General features: G+C 36.5%; 1 protein-coding gene across 4 annotated transcripts in view; it reads left to right on the forward strand.

Annotated features, from left to right (window-relative positions):
* RIMS1 (regulating synaptic membrane exocytosis 1) overlaps positions 1-22,985 on the forward strand; it is a gene marked incomplete at both ends in the record, with an annotated part of 301,933 nt that overhangs the window by 103,879 nt on the left and 175,069 nt on the right. For all 4 annotated transcript variants that reach the window (XM_084203372.1, XM_084203370.1, XM_084203371.1 and 1 more), the window contains one exon: positions 12,403-12,616. In XM_084203372.1, the coding sequence (XP_084059498.1) occupies positions 12,403-12,616 (214 nt within the window). The remainder of the gene's footprint in view (positions 1-12,402; positions 12,617-22,985) is intronic.

Raw genomic sequence — 22,985 nt, forward strand, 5'->3', positions numbered from 1 at the left:
AATAAAGTAAAATAAAAGGGGTGCTAACAATCAATGCGCAACAAAAGCACAAGCTTACACTGTAGGGAGCTACACCAGAAGACCTCGAAATGAGACAAACACAACCTTACATAGACATTAACTCAGGGCAGGGAACCAATGAACAAAGAGGAACAGAAACAATCCCTTATATGGAACCAATCAGGGGGCAGGGTTCAGAACATAACCTTATAAGGAAAAACTTAATTTGCATAACTGTTCCCGTCATTCTTTTCTTCTCACCCAGCTCTCACCACAACCTGACTAGGTGTTATCTATCCTGGCCTCTCAAAGTACTGCTATCTGCAGTGTGGCTGTTTCATAGCCCATCCTCTCCAGGATGGACTGCCACAGACATTTAACTTAAAAAGAGAGTGCATTAAAAGAAGATATTAAAATAAATCATAAATATAAAGAGCCTTGGCATTTTTAATTTTACCATGTGGTATGCTTTAAGCATAAAATAAACCAGTTAATGTTCTCCTTTTCTAATTTTCTAATTCACTAAGATGCCATATGCTTTTCATTTGTGTTTACTTAGGCATCCAGAAAAATGAAGAAAATTAAGTAATGCTGGAGACAAGCTTAATCATTATCTTGTGTTCAAGCACTTTGATGGTATATTTAAAATAGATGTGTGAGCCTTTTTTGTTCCTTGTAATATGGAAATTATAAAGGAAGGTGAACAGGATGATAAATTAGAGATGCTCTCAGCAAGGCTGTTAAATTATTTTTAGGTAGAAGACATACTGTACACAGTGAGCCTCAGCTGAATATAATTAATTTGAAACATTATCACTGTTGCGCTTGCAGTCCTATTGTATTTTTTTTCAGTTCTGCATCTTGCTGGCTCCTATCTCACCCCTCACTGTGAGATCTTTTCCTGTTTTGCACGTGTCCTGTTTGTTACCACCATATGGTAGTTAGAATTTCAGTAGCTTTGCTCTGTTTACAGACCACTGTGGTTTGTCATATTTTTGCTACTCACCCTGTATTGCCATCTGATACCTATCATCTGTTTAACACATTGGATGCCAAAAATACTGAGATTTCTTTTTCCTTCCAAATACATGTGTGAGAAAGACTGTTTCAGAATGCTGTTCTGATAAGCATTGATCCCAAGTAATTTCCTGTTAATGTTGAACCAGGACCCATACCTCTCAACTTTCCAAACTTTTTACCAGGTGCCAGCTGACTGAAGGGATCTATTCCAGCACTGATGACTTTTTTTTTTTTTTTTTTTTACCTTATGGGCATTGTACTGTTTGAAGCAGATGATAGGGTGTTTAAACATCTTTTCCCACTGTGTGACTGTAGCAAAACCGATATTGTCAGAGTATAGCAGGGTTTATTCCTACTCTGATTGCTAATTGCAATTTAGATAGGGTTGCATTAAGGAACTATTTTTTAAATTGGCTCGGTTGGATAAATGGGCTTCTCTTTCACTTCCTTTCTCATGTGTTTCTTCAATAATACGTCTACTGGTTAATTGTTCTGTATTCAGAACAAGAGAGCTAAATACTTGTACCTGTATGTGTGATTTTGTGTAGGTGCAAATCTCTGCTTTCCTTTTGAAAACTTTTCCTTAAGATTTTCATTAATCTTTTTTCCTCATTCTGTGATTCTTAAATTAAGGTTTTCTGCTGTAGCACTCTGCCTCCCCACCCTCATCCTCTTCTCCCTGCCCTGCTCCTTTCTTAATATTCTGAGTTTTATGGCTGATTGCTTGCGATATGATGACCATCCTTAGAGAAAAAAGTGCCTGCAGTAGCATATGATATGATTCAATAAATTAATTCAATAAATTGAAGAGAACACTATTTAATTCTCCTTCACGTCAGTCTGAAAACAGATTAGGTTTTGTCTGTTCACAAAAATTTGATTGTGGTGAAGTTTAGCTTAAATAAATGATATTTGTATTCCATAATAAAATGAAACTGATGTTTTTGAAGATAAAATAAATCAAATCATTCTTTACTCATATATTTAATGTATTTTAAGGGACATTTGCTGGCAGAGTCACTTCACAAAATAGTATTTTACTGCAGAAATTTCCTATGGAGCTCAGAGACTCCTACTTAAAGGATCACTCCGTGACATTAAAGCACTGATATGTCACCGCAAGCTAACATAGGTCAGTTCATCCAAGACAAGTTCTGTGGTCTATTATACAACATGGGGAAGAGAGTGAGGTGATGGATTAAATTCAGTAATATTTAAGTGATCAGTAATACTGGTAATCAGTAATATTTAAATAAATGAGGAAAATGACATCACTTAGTCAGTTGCTAATTTTTAAGGGACTTTCCAGCAGTCTTTTTAGAAGTTTTTATAAGAGAAGCTCTGTCTGACTACTTTGTGGCTTGTTCTTTTAAATAAGCAACTGTGTATGAAAATTATTTGTATCTGCAAATGTAGTATTGTAAAAGGATATTCCCTGTAATGTCACAAATGGTACTGGCATGGCTGGGTGTCCCTGGGATCTTTGTTTTCTGCTATACACCTACACTAAAACAGTTCTTCTGTTTTGCTATATAAAGAAAACACAGGGAATTAAAACATTTCACTGAAAGTACAAAGACAAATTAACATTATTAATTGCCTTTAGTATTTTTGTCTGTCTTATCTTCATGTTAGAGTAAGTCCTGATTTCATAGTTTAAATAAACCTTGCATAAAATGACTTTATTTAAAAAAATCAAACAAAAGAACTCTATCATCTATCTATCTGTCTATCTATCTATCTATCTATCTATCTATCTATCTATCTATCTATCTATCTATCTGTCTGTCTGTCTATCTATCTATCTATCTATCTATCTATCTATCTAAATATTATTATGGAATAGATCTTTGTTTCTGAAATAGCTGAGAAGAGACAAATCTTGAGATTACTTCCCAGTTTAGTAGGGGTTAAATTGCAAGAGTGTTGTGAATTGAAGAGATATTGGAAGATGCTGTCCTTGTTGTGGTCTTGATGCCTAAAGAGGTAACCTGGAACAGAGGCTAGACAGAGTTGAAGGAATAAAGTAGGTATTTATTGAAAGGCCTTCAAAGGATACACCTTGGGCAGCACAAGAGCCCGGCCAGGGCTCTGCCCAAGACGGACCCAAGATGGATACAAGATGCACGACCGGTCACAGGTTTTCACACTTATATAAGTTTTGGTCCATCTACATATTTGGGTCAATTATCCAATTAGAGTTTCAGGTTATGCAGTCCCATCCTCCCAGATTGCTATCTTCAATTCGCTCTTGTTTACACTCCTTGAGCCTAAGGCTGCAAAGATGTCCTTGGTTCTCAGGTTGGAAAAGGATTGTTTTGTCTAACTACCCTGTGAAGAGAACTTGCTAACACTTTACATGAAGTTCAGAGTCTTCTAAACTGAGTCACAGTGAGGCAGTACAGAATCTAAAAAATATGAAATCTAAAACTTAAGGCATCAATCTGATAATATGGGTAGACCAGAGAAAATTTCTCAGGCCTTTTTTAGAGAGGGTCTTATGGAGACTTAAGCTGACAAATTTTTAGGAACTGAAATTCAGTTTTAAAGCAGTGTCTGTAGAAAATCAAATTCACTTTTAAAACAATCTTTGTAGAAAATCATGTTATTTTGATTTTGCCGTTTTTTTCTTGCCTTTTTTTCTAAGAGACATATTCCTGATAAAGTCACATAGAACCAATATTAACGTCTTGTACTATGCTAGAACTTTATTTCTTAAAACGCCTAGGTTTGACAGTACAAGTGCAAGAGATGCTCAAGCTCACACTTCTGCTGCAATCAAATCATCTTCCTCAGTTTCTGATTCTGCTTTTTTTTTAAATCCATAAACAATAATGTAACTGTGTGGAGTCAGATTTTCTTTCTTTCAATCACGTCTAACCCCATTGAGTTTCCTAGAGTGATTGACCGTGTGTTTGCATGGGTATTGCTGTCCCTTGGTCATTATGGCTGTTTTTTTCTGCAACAAGTATTGCATGAATAATGGCAAATAAAATAATACAGCCATTTACCTCTGCAGTTTTGTTGCATGAGTAGTTTCAGCAATTTTTAAAAAGCTGAATATGCTTATAGGTCCTGTGTTTATTAGGCAGCCAATGCTTGGCCTGAATGTGTGTTTTAATGCTGTTGTAAGAGTGGGACTGTAACACAGTGACATTTCTATAACTTTTTAGGTGTTGCATTTGGTAAAGTCCAGGCTGCTAGACTTTATACATGAGTTCATACAGCTCTGTATAAATTCATGAAACTTCTTGAACTTTCTCATTTGGAATTGGTGACAACTCCTCAGAGCAAACCAGCTGCTCTCCTGCTGCGCTGTCTGTGTTAGGAGAGCTGAGTGGGGAAGAAATTAAACAAGGAAATGCAGCAGAGCTGTGATGGTTACATGGAATAACTGATACTGGTGAGGTTGCCCACAGAGGTAAAGGGTGTGTTAGAATAGCCATGCTGGTTAAGACCAAAGGAAGAGGCATTGGCAGGTTGTGGGGTGTTGTCACCACCCTTCTACTGGCTGCAGTCAAACTGTCACTTTGCCAATTGAGTGTGAGCAGAAGGCACTGATTCCTTCAGTACTAAATATATCTCAACATGTAAATGCTTTTTAATACAAGACATGCACAGTTTCTTTCTGAATTCCTTAGCTATGCCTTTTTTAGTACTATTATATGTTGTTTGCTTTGTTCTCTGGTTTCTCATTTTTACCTCAGAAAGGATATCGGTCATTTGGGAGGAACTGTGGGAAGCTGGAATGTAAATTCCTTATTGTAGATATTGCACATTTTTGACTCACAGTTCTTCAGTTGTGTAAGGAAAAAGTCTGCTTGTGGGCTGTAGTTATTTTAAAAAACCACCAACAAATAGAAGTATATGAAAATAAAGTTTTCCAATAATCTACATTAGGAAATCTTCCAGGAAGATGAAAAATTGCATTTTATACAAGTTATTTAATGAGCTCATTTATATGCTTCCAGAAAACCTGCCCTAAGTAAAATGTTAACTTGAAAATGACTGTTCCTGCTGGTGAAAAGATAAGAGCCCTGGGAATAAACTACAACCCACACCACTTTGCTGGTGTGTCTCTTCTCTGATGTGGTGAGCAGGGATACTTTCTAGACAAGGTGTGGGACATCTTTGCACAGCCTGTACAGGCTTGTGAGGACGCTGCCAGGTAGTACGTTCTTGATAACAGATTATAGAAAGGAATTGGAATTAAGACAAATTGTATAGAGGAAAAAAATATCTGCTACATGTGAACAACTTTCCAGTGGTGAAGGCCAAGTCTAAGTTCCTGTGTGAGGTCTGTAAGCAAACCCTTTGTCTCGGCCAAGTCTAAACTTTATCATGATTCTCATAATAAAATTTTTTGCGGTTTTGCTTCTCCTGGGCTGGTGTTGCAGACCTATAGGAAAATACTAAGTCAGTAAAAATGCCTTGTCCTTCATGGACTTGGGGAAAGCTCTAAGTATATTGCCTGAGAGCTAGAAAGCAGAAAGTAAATAACTAGAATCATAACATGATGAAAAGAAATTAAAAAAATTAACTTCATGTGTTTATGACTCATGTTGGGAGATTGGTGTTACCATACTGCCTGGAAGCACTTGTCATGCACTATAACCCTCCAGAGTGGGCGTTTTCACACGTGTAGAAAAATAGGTGATCTTTGTCACAGGGGCAGCCTGCACTGTAGGTCTTAGGCAAATAATACTGTTCTTACTAGAACAGTAAGAACAGACAGGAGAGTCTGTATTGCCTAGCCTGTTAAGTAAAAATTTTAACGTGCTTTTGGCATATCTAATTTTTGTCCAGATCTTTGCAGGCATCAACGTGAAGGAGAGTTTTAAGGAGAATAATGTGATAATGGTGATGTTCCTAATACTGCCATGCTAGAGGCAACAAAGGGAAGTCCTCAAAGACTGGATGGGACTTGAGCAGCCTGGTCTAGTGAAGGGTGTTCCTGCCCATGGCAGGAGGCTTGGAACTAGGTGATCTTTAAGGTCCCTTCCAACCCAAACCATTCTGTGATTCTTGCTTAAAAGTTTAACTTGAGCAGAAGCATCTCAGTACTGAATGAGAAATCATAGGCAGGATGGAAATAGGCTGTCAAAGTCTTTGAAGGTGAAGATAAGCCATTTATGTTTTATGCAGTAGGAAAGCAGATTCATCGGAGGAATACAAAGAGAGAGGTAAAATAAATTAAATTATATTTGTTGCAGAACTGTGATTAGACTATCAGACTGACAGGCTTGCACTGGCAGGAAAAGGAATTGAGGGATGAGCTGGTGATAGCTGAATGTTTAAGCTGGAAAGATATGAAATCAGCTAAACTTCTATGGGTTTTGTTTTAGTGGTTTTTTTTTTGGTTGGTTGGTTGTTTGGTTGGGTTTTTTTGGTTTGGGGGGTGGGGGGTTGGGTGTGTAGTTTTCTGTTTGTTTGGTTTTGGTTTGCTTTGGTTTTAATTTGCAAAATTAGCCCCCACAACTACTTACACAACATTTTAGGTGAAGGTCTAAGTAGGTCTGACTCTACTGTGTAGCACAGTGGTTATTGGCCCCGAGTGCAAAACAGAATGGAGAGGGTGTTAAGTTGTGCTGGAGGTAGAAGGAAATTTCTGTTTCAATTTATGAAGTTTGGTGTACAGGTCACTGATGACAGGAGTTAGTATCTATGCCAAACAGTTCAGTTTGGAGAGGAGACACATGTGAGGTAGAGAGACAGACCTGTGAGTTACAAGCATGGTGAGATTTGTGCTTGCACCAATAAACAGGGAGGAAGAAGAGATCTTGGCATGTGGAGAAGGAAGGACTGATGCCCAGCTGGATTAAGGTGATTGCTGGTGGGATGAAAAATGTCATGGATGGCAGGGGAACACCAAGTTGAGAAAAAATTGAGTTGATCCATAGTTGTGTGTTGAGTGAACAGGGGAGAATGAAGAAAGCTTTAGGCCAGGTAAAATCTGAAATTTTGAAGAAAATTTATTGTTTTTGTTGGAGGGTATAGAACATACTATATGTCTATAATAACTATTTCAATATATTCATTAAAAAATGTGTAGAAGTGAGAGACAGGTCCTACGGGAAGTGTGATTAGGCCAAGGTCAAATGGGTGGTAAGTAAAGTCACAGAAAAGTGACAAGTTGGACAGTAGGAAACAGCCAAGGGACCAGAAGCAGTCAGTATGTGCAGGAGAAAATATGGATATGGAAGTTGCTAACTTTACCACTTGAAGTCCTTTGATTAATGCCTATATTTCTTTTACAGAAACATGGCCTTTTTATACCTCTAAAGATCAGTTGATTAATCATATTGCTACCTGTTTCACAGCTTACAGAAACCATGTCTTGCTTGCCTTTGGTTTTGAAACAGCAGTTCACACTGAATAAAAAAATACAATAATAGCATTATTTTAGAAATATTAGCATCCAAATGCACAGAAGTCCAATATTTTGCTATACAAGTACATCCTGCAGTTATTTCATCTTTACAAAATAACCAAAGCAAGTATTGCCCATGCTAAAAAAGCAGCACACCCCCAAACATTTAAAAATATCCTGGTCTTCAAATAGACTAACACAGTAACATTGCTACATCAAGAACTTGGGAGCTTGAACAGTTAGATATGTTGATACTATTCAGCTTTATTGTCCTACCTGTACAGAGGGTATAAATTTTAACCATGGATTTATATGTCATGGGATGATTAATGAAGTAACCAGAAAATATATCTAGATTTCTCAACTCAACTTCAGCTGTTTTTCTTGTCAACACATGCTAGACTTCCATAAACCCTTCATTTCTCTTTATTCAGACAAAACTATCCACAGCAACTTGCTAAAATGGCCTGTCTTGACTTTGCTGTGTAAAGTGTGTATTCCCAAAAGCTCAGACAAGTTGACAGCTTTTCCCAGCTGAGGTTCTGGTGGGGCTGAGGGCAAAGCCAAGCTCCTTCTGGAAGCACCTCCATGAGATGGGTGCTGCAGTGCTGGCAGACCAGCAAGGCATCCGGTGTGACTGAGGTAATTCCAGCTTTACAGAGCAGCTGAACAGCGTTTTTCAGGTCACAGCTTCAACGTAGCTGCTTAAAGATCACCAACAGGTTTTTAGCTCTAGCTGTTGCCTTTGTGGGCATAACACAGTATTGCTGTTTGCATTTTAAATTATTTATTTATTGCAAAAAAAGAATACCAAGAACAGAGCTTGGTAAACCGCCTGCTTATCTTATGGAAAAACTTGTCTGAGCTCTGTGTGATGATGTGTTTGTGTGGTGTGGGTGAAGAGGACAAAATGCTGTATTTTAGTAAGCTTTTTTTCAGACATGCGGGAGCTGCTGGTGGATAGTTTCTCCAGGCTGTGTCACTTAGCAGGCGGCACTTTTTCTACTAACATGAACTCATGACAGGGCATAATATTTTTATAGCATTACATCAGGTGTTTAATTTCGAGACTGAACCATTTGAGTTGAGCTGGGAGATTGAAACTACGATCTGCATTGCCACCTACTGGATTTCTAAGGAGGTACAAAATACAATTTCATGCTACATTTTAAGTCATTTAAAATGCAAGTCTGTGTGAAAGACAAACAAATCTTAATAATTTTTAATAAAATCTGTGCACACAGGGCATATATATGCAAATGCAATATTTTGAAGCTTTCTACTCTTCAGCATATATGTGCAAATAACTTAGATAGGTATTTAAAGCAGCAAAATATAATTTAATACATGAATTTAAAACAGCAAAAGAAACAATAATGTAGTCTGTTAAAAAATCACAGCCTTCGATTGTGATTTAGATCAGTAAAATATTTAAGAAAATAAATATGTATCTTGGCCCAGCTCCAAAGAATCCAACAACATAAATGATAATTTCTCTGTGTTTATGCAACACTTTTTGATCAGTCAATGTTATAAATGCCCTCAGTGTTCATTGTTTGTCCTCCTAATTTTATCAGTGAGCTGTCTGAAAGCTTTAAATGATGTAAGATATTTATCACAAGTGTTCTCCAAGGCTTACAGTTTTTGCTAAGAATATGAAGATGTGAGTAAAGCCTTGAAGAATTGCCTATAAGTAATTTTTTTACTAGTTTATGCTGTAAAAAGTAAAAGTTTTACTGTCAAAGTAAAATAATGAATGTTCAAATGAAAATATGGTGCATGTATAGCACAGCTGAAGCAGGGGTTTTTGTGAAATACCTTTGGAAAAAAAAGGGAGGAGGAAGCCATCATGCTTTCTTGGAGAAAAAAACAGCAGCAACCTAAACATATGTTGAGTTCTATGTATATTGTAAAAGTGAGTGGGTTAAGTCTTTCCCTGTAGACATGCAAAGTGTGTGTTGGTTTTTGTGCACTGTGGGTGGTGATGCTGACCCCCTTTACAGGCGCAGTAAAGTCCTGAGGCTGATGTCCCTCTCCAAGCTGCTCAGTCTCTTCCAGTATTTTAGCAACAGAAGGGTGTGGTTTGCTCACAGGAGATGTGATGTGCCCAAAGATTCTCATAGTGGGATCCTTTTTGGTCACGCACAAGTTGCATGCCTGTGAGCGTGAAAATAGCAGCGCCCTCCCCAGACACGTCAGCTCGTGTGGATGCAGCTCTTTTGTTCAGAGCTTTGGGAGGTCTGCACAAGTGTAGGACTGCAGCAATGTCTCAGAGTAAGCTAATCCTCCAAGTGCCCTTCAATTCAGTAGCAGAACCAGATAAATGTTTAGATGCATGATGAAAAATCATATGGATGTATGCATGTGTCCCTCTTACACAGGACTGGTTGCTCTTTCCGTTAGAGGGGATTGAATTGGTATCTGACTCAAGGGTCTGCCAAGCTATTATATCATATGCTGTTATTAGGTTTTTAGTTTAACCTTTAGGTGCTTGTCTACATTAAGGAATATTTAATAGATGTAAATTTTTTTGCATCTGATGAAAATGTGCTCAACAGCCCGGAAGCTAAGGAGCAAGTCAAAACCTACCAACTGTATTTTAGTTCTTGCTTAATACTTAAAATACTTCTATATATGGCAAAACTGTTGAGAGGAATTTGCTACCACCATTGTAGAAGAGCCAGAGATACAGAGATCCAGCTTTTTCCTCAAAAAGGTAGGAAAGGTGGTTAAAAAAAGAGCCAATTGAACCAGACCTGCTGTGAGCTGGGTAAGATTCTTTCTGCTCTGGGAAATGTGCAGTCATTTTCTCCAATTCCATTCTTGCTGTAGATAAAATGCCAGCATTTCCTCAGTAGTGCTGTATATGATATGCAAGAAAAAGGTTTCAAACCCCTCACAGTAAAACATGTCTTACATGGATTCAGAAATTAATAAATCTATAAACAAATGATACTTATTTATAAAGAACTTTAATCTCATCTCATTTAAGTTTTGCCCAGTTTGTAGCATGTTCATCTACTCCTTAGTGCACACAGAAGGACAAAAGCATAATTGTGTTAATACTCTTCCTAAGCTTCGTTTGTGATAGAAAAAGTTCAAATGTAGATGCTCTAATTGGAAGAGAACAGAAAGAGGGGCAGTGCTTGCTGTTATCTTCCCTTTCTATGTTAGTGAACAGCCAGAGCTTTTGGTTTTACTTTAGTGGAGGAGAACTGAATTTAGTTTCCATGGTTTCATTTTTTAATAGAATATTTGATGTAATAAGAAATTTACCTACAGACCTCTCCATTATTTAATTGCATTCTTTAAGCTGGTTATTATAAAAATTCCTGAATGTCTTCAGTTGTTTTTATGCATTATAAGTGAGAAGCTGTGTAAGATAAGTTAATTCATATGTGTAATCCAGTTATATGGCGAAAAGTATTAAGTTTCTCCAGTATTTTGCCTAATTCTTTGACCTACTTTTCTCATCTTACTCAATACTGCGAAGGTATTTAAGCAGGTTAGTAAAAATAAAACAAAACAAACCCTCTTGCTCCTCCTGCCAAGCTTTTGATTTGCATAAACCATTAAGTATAATGTATCATGTTTGTAGTTAGGGAGAATAGATTACTCAGTTGCTTAGCTTTTGCTGTTGTTGCATTCTCACTAGAATGCACCCATGTGATGTTACTGGTTTTAGTGTGAGAGCTGGTTGAAATACAGTTTACAAGCAATAATATTCCCGTCCAACTGAATTATGTGTGTTTTACCGCAATTCCTGTGAGTTAAGTTGAATTATCATTTTTTAGGCCTGGATATCACATTAAAGTAAAAATATCCACATCACCAAAAAAGTATTTCATATAAAGAACACAGATCATTTACATCTTAAAACTCCAGACAAGTTCTTCACACACGCGCGCACACACACACACGCCCGCAGAAACATGGAATTGTGTCACTAAAAATACACTGGTTAAATGGTGTGAGTCAGTGCTAATTAAGGAAGTAGGTAGCTCAGAGCAGAGATAAAGGATATCACCAAGACCTCTATAGACAGCACACCTACTGTTTCCAATTATTAAACTCAAGGTTGCTTCTTTCTATTCATAATCTCTGTAGTTGCTCATGATTTTTAAATGTTATCCATAGACATGTAGATTTGAAGCAACATCTGGAAAAGCCTGGGTTTTACATGGCATGGTGCAAAGACCAAGTTTTGCCCTTCTGGAATCTCCTCCTTAGGCTGTGTCAGGTCTTTTTAAGCTGTGATTAGGAGGTGAGTCTGTGTAGCAGCATGCTTCTCCAGATGGTGGGCATAGGGTCAGGGTGTTTGTTGTTTGCGGCAGCTGGGGAGAAGTGCTGCTTCTTTCAACACCAGTCTTCATCTCAGCATCCTCTGTACCTGCTAATGCTTCTATATACTCCTACAGCTAAGCTGGAATATCTATAATGAGGGATAGCAAACTGTAAGTAGTCTCTCATACTTAAGAAGAGAAAACACAACAGATTGTTAAGATATAAATTTGAAATAAAAAGATGTTCTCATATTCTTGAAGGTCAGTGTCATCGTAGACCATGTTTTGAAATATCTGTTGTGTGTGTTAGTAATCTAGATTTTGAAAGCACTGAAACTGGAGATTGATTTCCATATTTTGATTACACCTGATGAATAAGTTAGGTTGGTTAAAAAGATGCAAATTTGGTCATAAAATTATTTCTTTTATTCAGATATACATGATATACAATTTTGTTCAGTATATGCATTTATTTGAATCAATTTCTTGTCAAGTGAAATGACTTGCTTGTAATCTTTGAAGTAAACCTTCAAGAATAAAGATGTCTTATTTTTTTTTCCTTTAGATTGCCCTATACAGTCTTCCATGTGCAGTGTCTATTTGATATGAGGTACATGTAGTATTGTGAACAGGCCCAGAATATTAGGTGGAGTTGCAAACTGAAAGAAATACAGAGTAGTAATCTTTCCTCCTATTTGTGCTATATAAACTTTTTTCTCATCTATGCAGGAGGTTGCATCAACAATTTGAAAGCTATAAAGAGCAAGTAAGAAAGATAGGGGAAGAAGCCCGCCGTTACCAGGGAGAGCACAAGGATGATGCTCCAACATGTGGAATCTGTCATAAAACAAAGTTTGCAGATGGTTGTGGCCATTTATGCTCTTATTGCCGGACCAAGTTCTGTGCTCGATGTGGAGGTCGTGTCTCTCTGCGATCAAACAATGTAAGTCTTCTGATGTGTACTCTTAAGAAAAAGCCTCCGTGACATTGCCATGCTGCAGATTATTCACTCTAAGTTTGGCATTTCATGCTTTATTTTACTGAAGTGTTTCACTCATTGCTTCATTATGATGTGTGTATCACACACGTAAATCAATGAAAAATCATACGAGTAAAACAAATGTATTTAGTGATTGCCCAGGTACTTGAGAATCACAGAGTTAATTAAAGCAAGAGAATAATAGTGTCCAGTTCTATAGAGGGACAGCTTGTAAAAAATGTACTTGTTTTTCATAGAATAAAAGAAGAAACTCATTTGCTCAGGTACAACTCCACATTAATAAATTCTTATTGAGTCCTTATTTAATATTACATTTTTATTTTCATAGAGCTTGTCATAAACATTTATAGACTGCTGTTACATGAAATCAGTCAAGTTTTTGGTTTAAAAAAACCAAAAAACAACCACTTTTCTTAGCAAAGGAAATGTGTTGTGCCAACTTATTTAAAATTTATTTAAAGAGTAAAACTTCAGATTAGTCTGAATTAAGCATCCTATTTTCAGGTAAGTGAACTGAATGGTTCTCTCTCTGATCTGCATGAGTTAGCTGCAGCAGCTCTCCACGAAACCAGACGATATCCAAGAGTACCCTCTGCTCAGTCAATCCCTTCCAAGCCTCTGACTACTCTCTCATACAGGAGCAGTAGGATCTTAATTTGAAATACTGTTATCCAGTATTATTTTTGGCTGGTCATCAAGGATTTTACACATCTCTTTTTATTACATGAACAGTTTTGTTTTCTGTCATGAGATGAGGCAACTTTCTTGTGTGGCTTTAAGGTGCCAGGCTTTTGTAGGGTCAATTTATAGGTGCTCTTGGTATCAACACAAATTCACTTAAAGTGAACACAGATTGTATAGCAGATAATTATGCTCACAAGGGAACTAGTTTGTGGCCTTTTCACTTTCTTTAAGACAGTTATCAGCTGAATAGGCCTTCTGAAATTTCATGTAAACCAAAATTAACCCCTCAAAAAGATGCATTTCATGGTTCTTTTAGAGGTTATCCATAGCCTTGATGTACCTGCCAGTCTATTAAATTAAATTCACATGCTGAAGAAAACTGCATAGCTGAACTGAATGAAAATGTGCATGCATTAATATATTTGTAAAAATGGATGCATTGCATTGTGTCACCTGTAGATGGTGTCATCAGAGCAAGTCTCTGAAAATAAAGTTTACTTTGATGTATTACATTATTCTATTAATAAGTGCATGTGATACAGCCTAATTTTATTCAGAAAAAAATTGAATATATATTTTAACCATTTTTCATCCCCTATTTCGAGCCACAGAAATGGAAGTGTGTCATTTCATTTGTAACTTGCATTTTGTTTCTTACATTATGTTTCTGTGGGTCAGGGTGGGAAAACATGTTTTCAACAAAGGCAGTAATGTCATCTTTTTATTTAAAGCTTCTTTTTTTTCTTAATTTTGTGGTTTTGTCTCTTCATAGAGAGTTATTAGAATTGCATTTCTTTGAAATCTGTTTATTAATACTTGCCTATTTTATTCTTTATCTCTTCTTTTTTTCTTTTCTCTTTTTATTCTGCTTCCTTGGATGCTTTCCCAAAGGAGGACAAAGTGGTTAGAATCCATGCTTTTTATAATTTATTGTTATGATGTTGTTAGTTAAGTGGGATACATATTAATGTGAAAAATGGAACTGAAATTTCATAATCATCCACAGGGGAGGGGGGAAAACCAGGAATCCTGACACCCAGGCCCTACATATCCCTTAGCTGAACGCAGGCCTTGAAGACAGCTCCACAAGGAAACCCAAGACTGTTGCCAAAGTTATGACAATAAAAGAAATTAAGAACTGAGAATTACTTATAGGCTAAAAAGTAGAGGAGCCAATAAAGTGTAATAAGATTTTGTTTCATAAATACATCTTTAGTTAACAGTTTTGACTTTTTGCATGCAAGGTCCTTCCATCAGCTTCAGGAAATCTAATTTAGTCTTTTAATTCTAATTTTGCATTGTTTTACATGGTTTGCTGTGTTTCACTTCTGGATGCAGCAGAAACTCAGGGAATTCTTGTAAAATCAGCTTTTTGACTGACATTTTGAAAACTATATATAGGCAAACAAACTGGACATAAGTATTGTGAGCAAGGTGAGTGGATCTTTTTGAATGCATAGTTATAATTTCAAAAAGCTGCAGAACTTTTAGGATCATGTACAGGCATGTTCACCAGTTTTGCCTGTGCCTTGTCTCAAATAGGTGAGGGTAGTTCCCTGTTCATCTCTGCACCCTGTGCATGGCATCAGGTGTGGCAGTATTTGAGCAGTGCACGTGCATTTACCACCTCTTCTGGGGCAGTTCTGCAAAAAGCAGTACTCCAGATTTTTAATTGGGGTATTAAGTGTGGCAATTAGCTAGCTTTTCTGGCACCTCAGCTGAAACAAGTGTAAATTATTTACAATCCAGTGTAGTTCTTGATCTGTTCTTTTTTGAGTTATGCTTGTGATATGAAGTGGTGTCATGCCCCCATTTAAATACTAGCATACCTGTCACCTGAAATTTAGTACTGTTCAATTCCCAGAGAAAATTATTTCTATCACATTTGAGTACTGCAGTAGGTTTTTACTATGTCAGTGTTAGTGCTACTCTGAAGATGTATTCTAAATACATATCTGCCTTGTTTGGATTGTCCTAAATTCAATTAAATACATCCTTATCATTTGCACTTGTCTTAGTTTAGGTTTTCCTAAAGGTTTAGGTTAGCTTAGGTGTTGAACTCCAGGCTTCCACATGTCAAGAAAATGCCATAATAGTAATGTGTGAAAAGCTGAGCTGTTTCTCTTTAACAGCTGAAAAGTTAATGATAATAACTAGTCCTGAATGTGTGAAAAACATGGGAATCACTTCTTTAAAGTAGCATTGCTTCAGCAGTGCCTCTCTCTAAAAGTTAATGGAATATATAGAATTAATTAATTTTAAAATAGTAATACATACCTAAAAATAACACGTTTTAGAGCAATTGGTATAATTAGAATAGAGCAACATGAGAAAAAGATTATTTCTGAATTATTTTCAATGGCTCAACATTCCTGACTAATTACATATGGCAAGTTTCATATCAGTAAAAACTTTAAAACGTATTTATCCCTTAGTGACCGCATGAATTTTTTACCACAATAAATTACATTGATACAAAACACATGCACCAAGTTTCTTCAGGTTAAGGGTGCATCATTTGGAAAGGATGCTGAAGTGTGAATTACCAAAGTGTCAGCTCAGGAAAAGTCAAGTGTTAACCTAGATTCAAGGTGTTTCCTGTAGAGTTGGAGAATTAATGATACCTCACCTGGGGTGTTGTTTCCCATGCATTACCCATCTTTTACAAATACAAACTGTGACAGGCACAAAGAAAGTCTATCAGAGGATGATCCAGAAAATGGAGAGCTGCTCATGTGAGAGAAGGCTAGGGATAATAGGGGAACAAGAGCTAAAGCAATTATAGTTGACACCTAGAAGTATGGAATTGATCTGTAGAAATGCAGAAAATTTAAACAATAAGAATAGAGGACAGTGAATACATGAGACCAAATGTGTACAGCTTGGCCCTAAACACTCCTGGCTTGAAATAAAATGTTTACAAGCAATAAAGCCTTGAGGATTTATTTCATGTTGCTTATTGGAAAGAAAAAGAGCCCAATAAAACTTTATGAGGTTAGGAAGGGATTTATGTGATGTGGTTGCTTGTGGCTGTGGGGCAATGTACAAGGTCCCTAAGAGGTCCTTGCAGCTCTTAATTGTAGCTAAATATTTTAAAAATGTAATGCTTTGAAGCTGTTCTTGACCTTTTCAAGTAAGTGTCAAATATTTCTTAAGGATTTTTTCAAATATATACAGCAGAATTTAATATGTTCTCTCCTAATTTAAAATCATAAAGGACATCCCAAAACACCTTTTAGTGAGAGTTAGTAGGCATCCTAGGCTGATCAAGAAATTACTCCATTTCACTTCCAGAGTTAATTGGCAATAACTGGCATATTCTAGTGGCTAATGAGTTACATGAATTTCAGTGATTCTTGTTCTAAAATGTCAAAATGCATACTCCAATATGTTTCTGAAGGTCTTTCGTGTTTTTTGAGTATTGGTTAGCTCTTTGCAATTCTGACCTGAGTTTGCTCTCCTTTCGTATAGTTGCAGGCAGACCACATTTAATGGGTTTAATTCAATTTTATGTGAGATAACATTTCAGAAAGAAGTCAGGTAGGTTTCTTTTTTCTTTGAGAGAAAGCTGACACTTCTCTTTTGGCAGAATATTCTAGGTGGTTTTAGTTCCTTTTAGAGGGCCTACACTTCCATTTTGAATCCTTTTAGTTATGTTCCATACACCGAGATTTTAATTGCCAAAATGGTAGTGGGTTTAAGTTACTTCCCTCTGTTCCATTCACTCTCCCCTATGATGTGAAATATTTTGGTTATATTTTGGTAATATTTTGGAAATATTTTAGGTCAGTGGAGAAGTCAGCCAAATGTCCAACTAGTAGTTGTCCATGGTTTGGTAAGGGATGGGAGGGGCCCAAACTCAGTCCCCTGATGGCCTGGCTGCCACTGCTTGCTCTGTTTTCCCTGCCATGTACCACGACCTTGTAAAGCAGAAAAATGACTGAAAATACAACTTTTTTCTTTCTTCATTCCTGTAAAACTTTTCCACAGTATTTGGTTGGGTAATAGAAAATACATATTGTCTTTGTGATCTCACCTGATACATGTTTCATTCTCCTTACAGAAAAGGAGATACACTATAGGGTACAAAAATGAATGAGCAAATGTAGTTTCTTTGGATAAAATTCAAGTATTTCCTGAGGTGCTGTGGGTGCATTGAACTAAGTGAAATATGTATGACATTGACCGAATTAGGTGGAAGATCCACGTTCCTGATTAAGCCATATAATTATCCATAGCACTCAGTCTACTATTGTAGAGGTTTCTTTAGGATTACTATTTTTTAGCAAATTTCAAATGAAAAAAATAGGGAGCAAATGATAAAAGTAAATGTTGTTACAATTTTCTTGTGTTTTGCAGAATAGAGCAGTTTGCTTTCTCTTTTTTTTCTATTTCCATACGTAAAGGACAACTGTTGGGAAATCTGGATGTAAAATACATTATAAATGTATGAGAATTTATGTCACTGAACTTAGTAGTATGTGGTTTCAGAAAATAATGCTGGTAATCAGTGCAGAGGAGAGGCCTATTTCTGATCTGGCTTTCACTGAGATTGTTTTCATTTTAGTATAATGTCAGTGATTTATGCTTGGAAGGAAAGACAACTTGGAAACATTTGCTTAATTGTATGTCAGGTGGCTTTTTCAGGGAGTTTGTCGTTTAGTTCCTTTAAATTATGCTTAACATTTTCTTACATAATAGCTTGCTAATTTAAGCCTTACCAACTTGAGTACATATGCCATGCAATTCAGCTGTGTACTAACAGAAGTGCTTTAACAGAAGTTGGTAATATTGTCAGAACAAAATGTCTGGATTGTCAGGATTTTATTTTTTTTTTTACATCTCTTGAACAGAACTCCTAGGTCAAATTGTCCCATAAGAGGCTAATTTCTGTATGCTCTGACTAACACAGCTGTGGAACAAAACAAAAAAATCCCAACAGAAGGATGTAAATTACATAGCAAATTGCAAATTGGTAACAGATACATTTTCTCTCTGTAGCATTCAACATAATTTGTGTCCTTAAACTTATGGGGTTTATATGCAGCATGAAAGAAGCCCTGCCTTTCAGTAATGCCTCCCTAAAACTGCTGTTTCAAGCAGAAAAAAAAAAGGCCAGCAAGAAATTGAGGAATTCTATTTCAGGTAAGGTAGGGATCACTGTCCTCTGCTTGTGGAAAGTTAATTTGCTTTCAAACAAATATGAGTGTATAAAATTTCTAGGAAAATCCTTAAAATTAGCTTCCTCTTCACCAAGTTTGCTGAGGAAACGTTTGCCTTCAAATACAATTTTTAAAGGGTCCAGCTAGCAAAAATTATTGTTTCCTTCTTATATTAAAAAAAAAAAGTAGGCAGATGATGTTAATGCACTGAAGTTAACCAGATCAGTGTTTCTTCATTTAATAATGGGACTGTAGAAGAGTCACTAGACACCTGGGTTTTTCTTCCACCATAGCCTTAAGTCATCACTAACTCAGTAATAACCACTTGATTAAGCTCTGTGTTTTCCCAGGTCTAGTTTACCTGTTTGCCAAACTCTTAAACTGTGACTTGTCATGTGATTCTACACTTTATGACCAAGACAATCTATTGCTGCTGCAACCTTCTCTCTTTAGCTGTGATAAAGGGCTCCTGAATCCTTCAGGTCTGTTCTTGCTGCTGTCATGCAGGTTGGGTAACAGCAATCTGTGGATACCTGACGTAAAAAAGAGTGGAAATTCCATTTAGTATAGCAGGGCCCAGAAGCCCCAAACTTTTGATCCACTGCAGTGTAATGTCTTACCATGTAATCCTATTTTTAGTCTTGTATTTTCAGTATTGTTGTTTCAATTTAAGTGATTTGAGACTATGGGAATTATTTGGACTGCAAAGCAATACCTTTGAGTGTAATAATTCCTTCCAGTGCAAAAAATTGCATTAAAAAAAAAAAGAAAAGGTTGCAAAGGTCAATTAGGCATTTCAGGAGAAGCTTTATTCCACCTCCTCTTACCTAATGTCATGTGTGTGTGTATATATATATATGTATGTACAGTATATGTATGTATAAGCATATATTACATAGATTTTTCACAAGTGAATATACATGCATATCATATATGTGCATCCTACTACATAGCCTAATACAGGAAGTACAGGGCAACCCTAAATTTTGACCTTGAAATCTGTTAGTGATTCAAGGTATTTAAATCACCTGAGGAGTTATTATTTATGGGCCCTTTATCTGGACAGACAGAGATGTTATGCCATAGCAGTCACAGAATCTCAGGATTGAGGTTGGGGGGAGCCTCTGGAGGTCATCTGATCCAATTCCCCCTGCTCAGGCAGGTCCTTACAGCTTGGCATATTCATGTGTCTTTTGACTTGCAGGGTGAACAGTGAAAAACTCCAAGATATTTCATGTCATTTTTGTTACTTGTTGGCTTATTGTAACTAAACACATTATAGGCTTACACAAAATCTCCTTAAATAGTGTTAGGGAATAATTCTGTGACTTACAGCTTTGGACAAATGAATTTCAGAATTTTACAGAATCCTTTAGAACTAATGCTATGATGATTTTTTTTTTCAGCTCAGCGTTCAGAGAGAAAGAAAAACCAAAGCTACCAAATCAATGTTAAGCTTTCAATTCTTTCAATGTAGTATTTTTATCATTTTAACACTCACAATCTCATATTCTGTTTGGTCCAATTTAGTTGATGATATAAAGCTGAGGAGCAAGATCAGGAGAGCCTTCCAGTGGTTCTCCCAGTAATATTGTGTATCCTACTGGCTCAGTTACTGTCTGAGGTGTGGGAGATCACTGTTGAACTCCATTGTGATAAAAAATGCTTTTCCAGATGGGTTACACTGCTCAGTATTGAATAGGAACATCTTCCTACCTGACTTGAGTCAGTCTCACTACAAAGAAAGAATACAAAATTTTGAAATTATTTTTATTTTGTGTTTTTTCTAGAAGGTTACTTGGAGTTAGTATTTAGATCTTGGCTGAATTGATTTTATTGCACTTTTCTAATAAGTACCGGTTTCAGAAATTACAAAAATATAGAAATATTTTTATTCACTTTTTGTCAAACATTATTCATCTATGACCTAAATATCTGTAAGTAAAGAGATGGGATTCAAGGCCTTGTATAAAGGAAGATAATTTTACTTAATTAGTTTCTACTGCAGATATATATTGAAAGGACAAGTCAAATCCAATCTCACTGCTATTACTATTGGACTATTGCCTTTATGGTGTCTTAAAATCCAAAACTCCACTGGCATTTTCATTTCCACATCAAATTTGCAATTGTTATTTCTGAATTCAGCTTACCCTATTGCATTTCAAATTAAGCCAAAAATTTTCTTTGCAAGGTACTGTGTATCTACTATATTTCTGTTATCTTAATTTCTGCAATGGAATAATTTGTTACTTGTTGGTACTGCAAAAATCATACAAGATATTAAAGATCTCTATATACCACATATAATAAACATACTATTTTTTTTTTGCTATGAAATACAGAATTAATAAGCAAATACACTATCTTAATAAAGAAGATGTAGAAAAAGTATCTCCGTTGTCTTAAAAATTTAAATTTTTAGAATGTGGTTTCCTATAATATTTAGCTGCCTTAGTTGTAATACACACAATCTTTTTTCAGTTTATAAAGAAATCATCTTCGAGTATTAAAACATAAGTTTAGAATAAATTACTAACCCAGAGACTGTGACTGCTATAGGTGAATTTAATTTGTACATGCCTAGGTTCTCTGCATGTATTCATTATATCAACATTTTACGGAATAAGTTCATTTCATTGGTAGATTTACAGCTCTTTGAAACTGGTGGTCTGCAATGTTAGTGAAGGATGGTGGGGGATCCTGGGGAGTCCAGACTCACCCCATGAGAGTGGGGTGAGTCTGGATATAACACACTTTTCCAATGTGCTTCTGTATGGCAGGTCTGATCACTGGAAATGAACTTGTAGTGTGCAGTGCTTTGAAGATAGAAGTCAAGTAAAAATACCATTATTATTGTTGACTGTCATAAAATGTGTGCACTTGTGTAGAATCAGACAGCTAATATGCTCACCCAGCATTTGTTCATGTGAGAGGTTGCTTATCAATGTAGGAGGCATCTGTCAGGCAGAACCCTGAATGTCATAATTTTGAGCTATTTTTTGAATGCTTCAGGTAAATGTATCCAAAATTCACACATCTATTTCTGGATTGAGAGCCCCATAACAATGTGCCATCTATTGGCAAACCAAGAGAGGTGGGTTTGTGTTTTGTCATTTGCAGTTTAAGTTGTGGCGCAAAAAAAATAATCTGGAAGTATAGAAAAATATTGTCTGCAAGCCGTCCTTGCTGTGGAGGGCTGAAGAGAAGGGATCACTTTGCAGAGACAAACCAGGCAGGCAAATATTTCCCACCATCTAAACTTTAATCTAATTCACCCAGAAGAAAGAAACCTTGATATCTCTTCCAACTGATACTCCAAGAAAAGCTTAGTTTTAGAGACTGCAGGCACTTTTTATTTTCTTTTTTTCTTTTTTCTTTTTTCTTTTTTTTTTTTTTTTTTTGTCCCTCCCTCAAAAACATTGAGGAAGAGGAGAGTAGCAAACGTGCAGATGTCCAGGGCTGTGTTTAGGCTCAGGAGACTTGAAGAAGTGTGTTCTTCTGTGGGATGCCTGAGGGGATATGGTGCACCAGCAGAGCTGACTGCTGCTCTCAGTGAGCTCAGTCAGAGCTAATAGTCCTGTGGCAGCACCTTATGGGACTTGTTTTTGTCTGAGCAGTGCACCTCCAGTTAATTCAGCAGTGATCTGTCTCCTAGATGTACTTGGGAATATTTTATTGCTAGCAGACAATCAATCCAGCATCATGTCCCTTATTTCAAACAGTGCCCAGCTGTGGTAACTGTGAAAAGTCTTCTTGTAAAAGGATCCCATGAAATAGAAGATGTCTTCTAATCATGTATCATCCTTCCCTGGAAGACCTGAGCTTTTGGCAAAACCAACTGAATCCCCTTGTTCAGCCTCTGAATACGCTTTTCCATGTGATCACACAAAAACCAGCTGCCAGTCCCAGGCATGTAAGCTCAGGCTGATTTGACAGCCCAGTGTCTGCCCCTTAAGCTCAATTAATTCTTTACTTGATAATTTTATTTCTTCTCGGAATTTGTGTTTTTCAGTTTGAACCATTGTAGTCCTCCTCATTCATGTAAGATTCTTCTACGTGATGAGATTTTTAATGTGATATATGGGGGTTAGGACTAAGTCTGACTCCTAATATTTAAAATTCATAGCTATGTACACTGCTGAGGCAAAATTGTTTGGTTTTAGTAGTTAAATAATAACATAGGAATGCTAATTAGAACTAAATTTAGTAAACTGAATTCCTGGGCTATTCTGGCACCACAAAACCAGAGGTGTTTTTAGCCAGAAAGAGGTCTTACTGCAAAGAGACATTTGGTAAGATTTTTGACCTATTATGCATTATGTGAAACCAACAAGCAGCTGAAAAAAATTCAAGAGAACAAAGAAATTATGAGGGTTAAATGTAATCTGTGCTCTCTTGCCGTTTCTCTTTTTATCATAAATAACTTAATCCTCATCCAGGATTAAAATTCCGTGTATTTTTAG

Source organism: Fringilla coelebs (genome assembly GCF_963513975.1).
Source record: "Fringilla coelebs genome assembly, chromosome: 3".
Taxonomy (NCBI): Eukaryota; Metazoa; Chordata; class Aves; order Passeriformes; family Fringillidae; genus Fringilla; species Fringilla coelebs.